Source organism: Sparus aurata, chromosome 4 (genome assembly GCF_900880675.1).
Source record: "Sparus aurata chromosome 4, fSpaAur1.1, whole genome shotgun sequence".
Lineage (NCBI taxonomy): Eukaryota > Metazoa > Chordata > Actinopteri > Spariformes > Sparidae > Sparus > Sparus aurata.
In genome coordinates this window covers 1,723,135-1,734,115 of record NC_044190.1, presented here as the reverse complement: position 1 = coordinate 1,734,115, position 10,981 = coordinate 1,723,135, and the positions used below count along the sequence as shown (strand labels likewise).

Genomic DNA, 10,981 nt, shown 5'->3' with positions numbered 1-10,981 from the left:
GACTTATCACTAAACTAAGGACTCATCAGCAGCTGATCAGCGGCTCTGTCGCCCCGCACTACCCGGTCCTCCTCAGATATTCATCTTGTTTTGATAGAGAGTAGAAATTACATCTGGTGGTATTTACAACCACGACTCCAGAAAATGAATAAAAGTATATTTTCCAAAATGTCGAACTATTCCTTTTTAGTATTATGTTGTCTAAAATGAAACTATTTGGAAGTCATTGTAACAATTTAAGGAAAATTGCTTACTGATAAGAATCTATTCAACAGTTGATGATTTTTTTTCCCTCATGTCACATGATATCCATTGTCTCATTAATGTATCCAGAATCTAAAAAGTGTGTATATTATTTGCAATGTTATGAAATTGTCAGGCAGCAATCAGCTTTTAATGCTTTGAAAGTTGAAAATGCATCTTTACAGGACAAGACAAACTGCTATTCACTCAAAACCCTCATCTTCTTCCCTTGCTCTGATGTCATCAGGGTCAAGTGCAGTTTCTGTGGAGGAAATGCATGTCATTAGTGGAGCCTTTTTGAAGGGACAGTGTAAAAGTGGGATTGATAGCTAGCTGTATGAATATTCCAATGTTGAACGTAACTTTAAAGTACAGATTCTCATTTTAATATGTCTGTGTAAAGACAACATTCATACATTCATCACACTTCTTCTTCCACATCGCATAGATGCAGTTCTTGTCACATGCTGGTAATGCTTGTTACAAATGACCAATGGGAAATAAATGTGGCATATGTTGTGGTTAAGGCGGCGTTAGGTAGGTGGGTTAAAATGAATAGCTATTTTTTAAATGTTAGGGGAGCTTCATTGTCATAGCTTCAAGAAAGAACACAAAGTTGAGGTAAGGAACAGTAAACAAACAGCAGTCTAAGGTGCTCTGTTGACCCATCAAGCGCACTTGATCTCCTCATAATGCAGACTTTTGCACCAAACGATGACAGTTAATTGACCCCCCCCCCCCCCCCCCCCCCCATCACTTTTATCGGAAAAGCACTTTCGGAAAGGACCTCATCAGGGCCAGTATGGACAGCAGGAATGACTACATCAAGTAAAAACTGTTTCAATGTTCATATGGACACCTCTGTATTGTTTTAAGACAGACATGAATAATCGTTAAAGTGTAAAGGCCCACTTTTGGGACTGCAGAGAATTCGCTTCACTGTGATTCCACAGATTACTTACAGCAATCGTACAGCCTGTTAAGCCTATCAATGTCATTCTTGCTCATCTGGGTGGCCTGGCCAAATGATACATTGCTGTCAGGAATGGGCACCATAGTGGGTCGGTTGTTCTTGGAGAAGGCGTACCTGCAGAATAACAGACCGCACAATACAAAGCTGTGTGAGCTTGAAATCATCATGTGTATCTGGACTTACTGATGAGGCCGCGTACCCCTCACTGACACTGACCCTCACACTCCATCCACCCTCTGCAAGTTAGTATTAATGTCAGTGTCGTCACACCTGACTCGGTTACATTAATATACATCTATTGAACTGTATCATGCATGTTACAGATATTCTTTAAATCAGTACTACAGCCCTGCACTGCAGTACTGCAATACTGCAGCAGCATTGATCAGCGGAATCGACTTTAGTTGCCAGTTGCTTATGTACTGTAATTTGGACTTCTTCCTGGGGGAAACACACTTTACTTCATGAAGACAATAGGAGACGTGAAGAGAGAGAGAGAGAAGCAGAGTCTCATTTAAGTTCTGAATTCAGTTAGAGTTGGTCTGAATTTAAACTCACAGACACACACCCTTGGTGTGTGCAGTTGCTGGCTAACAATGTTAAAAATGCTTACAGCTAGTGTCAAGTGACATAAACTGACTGTTTGGGGAGGATAAACACATAAAAGTTGCATGATAAACATGAATAAGCACAAAAGATCCTACAGTTAAACTCGCTTCATTGGTGGTGAACACACCATTAAAGAACCACCACTGCTGATGAAAATCTACCTGACGTGATCCAGGCATAAATATTATCAAAAAAGGTAATGTTTTAAAGTTTTATTTCCCTAAATTTTGTCTTTTGGGCAGATTTCCCTCCCCAGTAGTGTTAGTTGACCAAACCAAATGCACCATACGAATTTTGGATTTCTTTGGTTTGAACACTGTCGGAAGCTTTTGGGATAATGTAAGTAGTTGTAAAAACAATGTAGTGTTTTTTAGACATTTTAATGAATTCCTACATTTTTTTTATCTTTAAAGGGAAACTCTCGCAAAAAGGAACCTAGGCTTTTTTTGTGAATGTACATGAGTCAAACCTTCGTGTAAAAACATAATTACGACGAAAGAGGCACTTTTTAGATTGACCCTATTTTCGTTTTCTGCTCAAACTCAATTTCAAGGTGAGTTGTTCAAAAACATTCTTTTTAGCAAACTCTGTGTACACAAAAAATTTTCTCAATGCTCCTGTTCATGTGTAGAGACCCTGGTGATACTACGAGCAAAGTTTCATGTTGTGTTGAGCCTTCTTAGTGTTTTAAAAAAAGCGATTTTGATGCAATCGTAAAAGTGCCCCATGCACTCCCATTGGAAATGAGTTTGAGCCAAACACAAAAATATGGTCAATTGGTCAATCTTAAAAGTGCCTCTTTCATCGTAATTATGCTTTTACACGAAGGTTTGACTCATATACATTCACAAAAAAAGCCTAGGTTGCATTTTGCCGAGAGTTTCACTTTAAGTACCATTTATATTGTATATACAGGTATAATAATGTTATTTTTCTTTTTTTTTTGTTTGATGTTTTCTTTATGTTTCACCACTTGCAGTACTTTGGTCTTTCTTTATATTTTTTACTATGGTATTCTTATGCACCAAAATACCAAGGCAAATTCCTGGTATATGAAAACCTACTCAGCAAGAAAACTGATTCTTATTCTGAAAAACCTGAAACTCTTCACAGACACCAATAGCAAGTACTTAAATGCAGTTACATTGCTGATATAATGAACATGTATTAAATGAAGTAAATTATGAAAAGATGGGGTAGCCATACCTCTCATATTGCATGACAGAGTTGTAGTCATAAGGAGTCCCCTGGTTCAGAGTGTTAATCTTATCGAAGTTGTAGGCCATGCCTGCAGAGATGACAGAAAATACACAAAATATAAATTTACTGTGAGAGGATTTCAATTCAATACAACACTCATTGAACATGAGTTCAATGGGTGACAGAAAAGAACCAGCAGTTTATCAGTATGCCAAATCACAATCAAAAATAAAATTTGATGCAGTTTGCTGGTTCAGGTCGTTTGCATTTAACAAGGGTTAAAGCTGCAAGCAGCAACGAGCAGGTTTCAGGAATGGATTGCTGGTTGTTGACCAGTGGGGGATTTAACCCGGCAACCTTTGTATCCCCCAGAGAAGGTGACTTACTGAATGCACTAAAACTGAACCCTTTTATTTCTTGTTTGTTTGTTTTGAAGTTTGGAATGGGAAATGTGTAGAAATTTGGTTTCACTCTAATAGAATCACAAGTCTAGTTCGTGCAAATGTGCAAATCTTGTGTGAATTGATGATAATGACATATAAACTCCAATACTCAAAATGATTTGGTAAGCCTTTTCACAAACAAGGCATAGAGATATGTATGTACGTAAGATTAATGATGGTTGGACATTTTTTTTGAATTACTGCTTGCCATGATTCTTGTGAAGTTTATTGCTCTAATTTAATAATGCTCTAATTTTGAAAACTAAAGTTGTCAGCAGTCCTTGGTCCAATAATGGTCCACAGAAAATGTGATGGTTCTGGTGATATTAGGAGGGGATGTGAAAAACTTATTGTCCAAAGAAAAATCAAAAGAAGATTGTGCAAAATCATTGGACAGACTTTTATGGGCCAAGAGGATTTATTGTAAAAGCTGGAATTGCGAAAAAGTGTCACATCAATTGAACTTTAAGGGGGTGGAGCGTCAAAAAAATTAATTTGGCCCAGACTACAGTGCCACCATCTGGCCGATTTGGCTCTTATATTTTGAGAGGTGTTTTATAATAATAATAATGTAATACATTTTATTTACAGGTGCCTTTCATAGCACTCAAGGACACCTTACAAAAAACAAACAAAAGTACAAAAAATCAAAAGAAGGCAATGGTAAACGCACATACAGTAGCTTGGTTAAAAAAAATAAGTAATTTAATTTAATCTGTGTGCAGATATCAATGTTTACAACTGAGAGATGAGAGTGTGGAGCCTAACTATCATTCTGGTCAGGAGAAGAGGAAGAAAAACAACATGAGAGTCAATTGTGGGAACAACGGTCAGATAAACTTTTTTTTCCCCTTTCCAAGTGTAGCTGTTTTTATACTGGGCAGTAAGCCGCCAATTGGCCGTCTTTTTTGCGGCTGGGTCTGCGGATTTAGACAGACGGCGGTAAATTGGGGGTCTGATTTGGTTCGCCAATTTGACGCCTCGGAGGGTCCACTTTTTTCCACCTCCATTGCTATGTAAATCCGAGACGCTGATGTGCCGGCAATTGCGGGAGATGGGCGGAGGTGTCGATGACGTGCACTGTTGTACGACCCACAGCCGGGAGTTTTAAAATCAGGAAATAGCTGATCACAGCAGTCAGTCCATCACTTCATCCGCGAACGTCAAGATGAGCAACTGGAAAGCTGCTGAGATCCAGGAGATGCTAGCGTCTCGTCGACAAATTCGACCTGCTTCTCTTCACGCCCAACTTCGTGCTTCACACATGTCCCATGTTTACGCCTACCCCAGTGGCAGCAGATTGCCGCCTTTACCTTGCAGCAAATGTGCCGCCTTTTCAATCTAAAAGGCGCTTTAGATATCCAGAGCAGTTTCTTGCTCTACACTGACTATGCGGGGGCAGAGGGACCTCGCACCACTAGGGGGCCCCCTCAAGTTGCAAATCCGGCCTCAATATCTGAGGAGTGACCCGACAATAAAGGTCAAAAAGTAACTGGCACTTCTATTCATAGCACCTCCGCTGAGGTTCCAAGCAAGTCAAGGTGATACGTACGCTGCCAATTGGTCAGATCTGTTCTCTACCACGCTGCGTTGCTATGACGACCTGCACTACTAAGCCAGGAGTGGCAAGGCCAGGTGCGCTGAGCTGCCGTTACCAGTCATTCATGGCATGACATCAAAACAAACTTATTCATCTGGTTCAGAAACAAGAAAAAAGAAGAAATTAGATTAAGAAAAATGCTCACAGGGGGAGCTTTAATTACATTTTTTTTAGCTATCTTAAGTGTTTGCTTTAGTAAAGGGCTAAAATAAAATGTATATGTCACATGTGAATGCCATAAGACTGGTTGACTGAAGTGACACCCTTTTTGGTGAATTACAGCAGGTCCAGCGCATTGGCATTACATTTGGGAGGGAGTGTGTGTTGTTAGGCAGATGTCTGTCATGTCTGCTGTATCCTTGTCCAGTAGAAGCTTTTTTATATTTGTATTCATATATAATTGTTTATATGTGTGTATATTTGTTTTATATGTATATATAGATGTATATTTTGTGTGCACGTGTATATATGTGTTTCGTATTTGTATATGTTGGTGCTGCTGTGTGTGACATGGAGCTTCAATTTCCCTGAGGGAACTTCCCAAAGGAATAAATAGAGTCATTGTCTTTTCCGTCATAGACCTCCTCTGCTGCTCACTATTTGCCAAGGATTATTTTAGTGTGTCCACAGTGTATAAATCTCTAATGTGCATACATATTAGGCCTATTGTGGATTATTATGGACTATTGTGGCAGTGGATTATTGCTCTGAGTGGATTATATTAACTCTTCTGAGTTGTACCCCTTCCTGACCACGGAAGATTATCTTCTGTTTTATAAGATTATCCTATACGATTATCCTGTGGTCTGTGGTGTGTTAAGAGTCAATTTGTCCCGATAATTTGCTCAGAAACGGGTCGCAGCCATTTTAATGTTTTTAATGGGTTTAGCGTCGGCACTACCGTTAACCGTCATACTGGTGGTTAATGCAAGTATTATGTGTTGTCAGAAAAGTTTACATTCCCTCTTCTATGTCTTCCATGTCTTTCATGTTTTAAAACGTTTATTTACTCTTTTTTAATATACAGTCTATGCTCTTTTCCATTTATGAAGAGCCCGGTGACGCTGGGGTTGTTGCCATTGGTTACTGTAGATCACGTTTGATCGCGCGATATTTCTGGCTCGGAGGACTAGATTCGAGATCAATCTTCATGTGTGGGGGCTCTACAGATAAAAAAATCTCTTAATTATGTGTGTACCCCCCTTTAGTTGCAGTCTTTCTTTGTATGTATAAGAATATTTATTGTGACAGTATCATTTTAACACATTTGCCTACATTCCTACAGTTTTGTTGATGTTTTTGATGTATTACATTGTTTTATTCAAAATAATCATACAATTTTACAATTTAAAATAAACATTTTTGACAAACACTGCATCAGTTTCATTTAATGAACTATAGAGTATCCCCATTGTATTCCTTGTATTATCATTTTCTATTAGTTCAACTTGCTTGGGTGGGTCAACTTAAGATGTATGATTTTAATTTGGGAGAGGTTCTCACAACTCTAACCATTTTTCCATTCATAATGTAATAGATTGTTGCATCTTTGTGAATTACCTAAAAGGGTTAGGGATGCATCCATCTTAGTTTGCCAAAATAGGGGCCCCAAAAAGACAGAAATGGCCCTGGTGATATCAGCGATTAACTGTAGTCTGTCTGTCTTGCTAACGTTAGCTGGGCTGGGCAGTGCATGTACTCTCTGTGTTCTGTGACTTTGTCCCTGACATAAAAGTGAAATACAGCTATTTGTAATGCTTGTGTAAAGCTGTGTTAACAAACTTTATGCTTTTGCTGCATGTACACACACTACTCTACATTAGACAGAAATCTAACGTATCACTTCTTCGTGTCAGTGTCACTGCCTTTCAGAATACCACACCTATGGACCAGTGTTTGATATTTTTCACTTGATTTCTGGTGAATGTAACAGCAAGAAACAGATTATTTTTTCTCTGTTCATTTAGAGGCTAATTGTGCCTCTACAGTAATCCATATAAGAAGTCATGGAACAGAATGGTCTAACCATCAATGATGTTTTCCCAGTACACCCTGATGTGGTTGTCCCTGTCGGAGCGGGTCTGTTCATGGTTGAAGCCCATGGCATGGAGCAGCTCATGCTGGACAGTGCTGTGGTACAGACACCCCTGACGGTCCAGAGACACAGTCTGACCACCACCCTGACGACCCACATATGAATAGCAGCTGTAACACATGAACACAGTTTTTCAGAAACCATACATAATGTCACCATGAACTGTAAAGGTAACCGTCTATTTGGTACTTGTAGAACAGCAATGTAATAAGTGTCAGATCTTTTCTATTCAAACATTATTCCGTATTTCCTCACTATTACATTGATCACTGACCACTATGGTTAATGAAATGAGACACAAGACTGATTGAAGGTTGAAATTATTGGCGTCTACAGCTCACACCATGCTGGTGAGTTGTGAAACTACAGCCCGAGTCTTACCCGTTCCTGGACTCGATGCTCAGCCACTCATAATCACCGTCCTGATAGGGTCTGAAACGGATGCAGGAAATGGAAGAGAAAGACTCCAGTCCACGAATTATGATGGACATCTCCCGAGAGGCTGGCAGGACAAATATGGCATGTTGAGAATAGCTGTGTCCACAGTGAACTTCTAGTAGGAACAATGAATCTAATTATCATAATTTTCATTATATTATTATTATTACTGCAGCAGCAGTTATTATTTCATTATGAGACAAAGTGTAGAATATCAGTGGTGTTAACCCAATGCTTTAATGTTTTACCACATCAACTTCAATGATTTTTGTTAATATAAGCTTATTCTGAATCTAATGGCAGCAGCAAGCATCATAGTCCCAAGAGTTAACAAAAAAGGAAAGTTCCTTATAGTAGGTTATATATAGTCTCATGAAAGATTTAAACATATATGTAGCAATCTTATGTGAGTAAAATTCACCAGTCCCTATCAAACTAAATATAAGTAATACAGTCAATGCTTACAGTAGTGGTTGGCAATAAAGTAGGGGATGTAGACTTTCCCATCACTCCACTTTTGCCATAGGCAGCCTCTGGAGGTGCAGGGGTCAGCGTTTCTGTCGGCCTCCAACTTGATAGCAATGTCTCCTCCGATCAGGGCGGGTTCATTAAAGTCATGGGCTACAAGACAAACACAGGTATTGTTGTTGCATTCAGGTTGGAGAGCATTTTGACACCACCATATGACTTATCCATTGAGGTGTTACATGCCAATAGTACCTAGTTATTTTTGGATCAGAGGCTGCTAAAATCTTTCCTTTTTTATCACAGTGGAACAGCCAGCACATCAGAAAACCTAAATAATAAACTGGACTGGACTGATCACACTGCAGCAACATACAATAAGGCCAGCTCCATCCTGGGATGCCCTCTTGACCCATTGCAGGTGGTGGGAGAGAGCAGGATGATGGATAAGCTGTCATCGCTGCTGGTGAAGGAGTCCTACCCCCTGCAGGTCACTGTACACCCGAAATATGTGAAGGAGACTTATCGCAGGTCCTTCCTAGCACTGTTCCCAATAGACCTCACATGTATACTCTGTCATTAAAAAACTCTACTCATAACCCATTTCTCAGTTTTTTGCACTAACTGGACAATTTTCATACCCATATTTATTATTTAATAACAACAACACACTGCCACACTGCTTACAATTACACTGTTCACAGTGTAAAATATTATGTATATACAATGTATATATGTCTATTTTCTATTTCTTACCTTTTGATTATATTGTATGTTATTTTAATATTATTATCGTTTATTGCAATACTATTGTCCTTTGGCTGCTGTGATGTAGAAACTTACCTGTTTGCGGGACAAATTAAGGAATTCTGATTCTGATTTTGATCATTGGATAATAAAGCTCTACAGAGGCAATGGTAGAACCTTAGCTGTGGTTTGCCCAATATAACTTATGCTGCAAGATTATTTGTTTCAAATGGTTAACCAAAACTGTGGGCAGATTTGTCTGCCCTGTCACCAACATTCACAAAGTAACAGTCAACAGCTGTTACTGATGCATTAGGAATGTTTTAGTCCTACCTTAAAGTGTGTTGTTTTGAGACCTATGCTTGCAAAACACATTTTGTGACAGAATTTTTAAAATTAATTTATTCTCCAGTATGGCCACTACAGCATGGCTAAGGCCTGAATAAGGTTAGGGGACTAAAACAGAAAAGGTCAGTTAAGGAAAAGCTCTACTCACTTCGATCTCTGTTGGCTCTTTCCAGCAGCTCACCAACCGAAAGCTCCCTGTATGTGTCTTCCTCAGTGGTAGCAACCTCTGTGGAACACATTGCATATGATACTAAATGTATGTACAGTGAAAGTACACAGCATTATTTTGAAAATATGAGCTTGACATTAGAATCACTACAAGTGCAGGAAATTCAACTTGGTTGCTAATATACAATTATTCATCAAATATGTCATAGCACAAAAATGAAAGACTAGATCAAAATGAGTCTTTTGTTTAACTGCTCAGTTTACATTTAAACTTGGAGAAAGAGGGAATTACTTTTTTTTCTTACCTTCCTGTACTCGCATGCAGTGACATGGTAAAGGAGAGCAAAATGTTATGAAAAATCATTTTCCAGAGACATAACTTAGAGAAATGACCACCTTTATAGAAATCTTAAACTGCAGGCGAATTAGCTAAAAGTCTTAAAACATTAAATGAAAATGAGGTTAATTTAATCTCTATGGGCCCCTGAAATGTTAAGGTATGAAATAAATAATGATATGAGTAAAAAATACAAACATTAATCTAAACAAAATGTATTGTTATAATACATCGAAATTAAAAGCATTAATTTCGTTTCATTTTCATCCCTTTAATGGAGAGCTTTCACTAACCAATGGCTTCCAGCCATCCAACAGGTCCACGTGGCAGCTATGTAGCTTTTCCACCATCAGAATGGTGATTCAAGGAACTCTCTGGATATTTGTGTAATTTTGCTAGCTTGGGAGATTTCAGAAGTTCCTTCCACAGCTCAATATAGAGGAGAGATTTCTGGAGGAACTTAAATAACTCAAAAATGGTTCCAGAAGGATCTTTTTAGAAATTCAATAATGAGACTACAGGTAGCAGAAAAGAAAGCAGATTGATATTTGATATTCTTACAGCTCTTCATAGTCCTGCAGCTGCTCATTCATTCAAATTAAAGTCAGCAGTGCAGTTAAGCATATACTGTCAACAAATCTTAAGATATTCCCCATCATTCATACATTAATGGTAATTCAACCTCTAACTATGCAATATGTATTACGCTCTTTGATCATAACTAACCAACTGGCTACATCTGGTAGCCCTTCTTGAGCTTCCTCAGTAGAGGCAGGAGGCCTGTGATTGGCTGAAGTGACATTATGAAAAGTGACAACATAAAAAGATGTGTCATTAGGAAAAAATGTCAATGAAACATTAATTTAACATTCTTTCTGTTAATCTCTTATTTTCCTCATGGATGATTTAGTCCAATAGAATGTTTATGGAGTTTCTCGGGTGTCTCTATTGCACTTTATAATATTTAATTTATTATTTGGCCTGTGTTAGCACCCTACATGCAGGCCTTCATGTCATGTCAGTGAGATGATTTCTGTAATTTTGTACCTTGGCCCAGGAAGAGGCCACCAGCAGCAGAGTCACAAGAAACCAAGAGAAAACCAACATGGTTAAAACAGACCTGTAATAACCAGAGAGATATTGGGTGAAAAGATGAGGACGGAGAGGATGATACTCTGCATGTCAAAATATCAATGTAACATGCCAGGCTGTCTCATAAATCAATGACACTGTGTATATTGAAAGTTGTAGTGGTAAAATACGATGGAGATCTTACCTCAACTCCTGCAGAGAGAGCAAGTATCTCGTTGTCATC

General features: G+C 38.6%; 1 protein-coding gene across 3 annotated transcripts; it reads right to left on the bottom strand.

Annotated features, from left to right (window-relative positions):
* Positions 1-367: 367 nt before the first annotated feature.
* LOC115580127 (high choriolytic enzyme 1-like) lies at positions 368-10,981 on the bottom strand. Of its 3 annotated transcripts, XM_030414077.1 has the most exons (10): positions 10,943-10,981; positions 10,714-10,786; positions 9,635-9,638; positions 9,310-9,387; positions 8,067-8,222; positions 7,545-7,713; positions 7,095-7,273; positions 3,032-3,113; positions 1,206-1,330; positions 368-505 (listed from the first exon to the last, which is right to left on the bottom strand). In XM_030414077.1, coding segments are annotated over exons 1-10 (906 nt in total). In that variant the 5' UTR covers position 10,981; the 3' UTR covers positions 368-503. The 3 variants fall into 3 exon arrangements, with proteins under 3 accessions (XP_030269937.1, XP_030269936.1, XP_030269938.1); XM_030414076.1 differs by lacking the exon at positions 368-505 and having other exon boundaries at positions 1,198-1,330; XM_030414078.1 differs by lacking the exon at positions 368-505 and having other exon boundaries at positions 1,198-1,330; positions 7,545-7,665.

What these genes read in the sequence shown, in the direction of transcription:
- LOC115580127 (XM_030414076.1), bottom strand. Translation starts at nt 10,980, where the DNA reads ATGACAACGAGATACTTGCTCTCTCTGCAGGAGTTGAG. An exon ending in CTCTCTCTGCAGGAGTTGAG is followed by an intron (nt 10,787 to 10,942) that starts GTAAGATCTCCA and finishes TGGTTATTACAG; the next exon opens with GTCTGTTTTAACCATGTTGG. An exon ending in AGCATCGAGTCCAGGAACGG is followed by an intron (nt 7,274 to 7,544) that starts GTAAGACTCGGG and finishes CATGTGTTACAG; the next exon opens with CTGCTATTCATATGTGGGTC.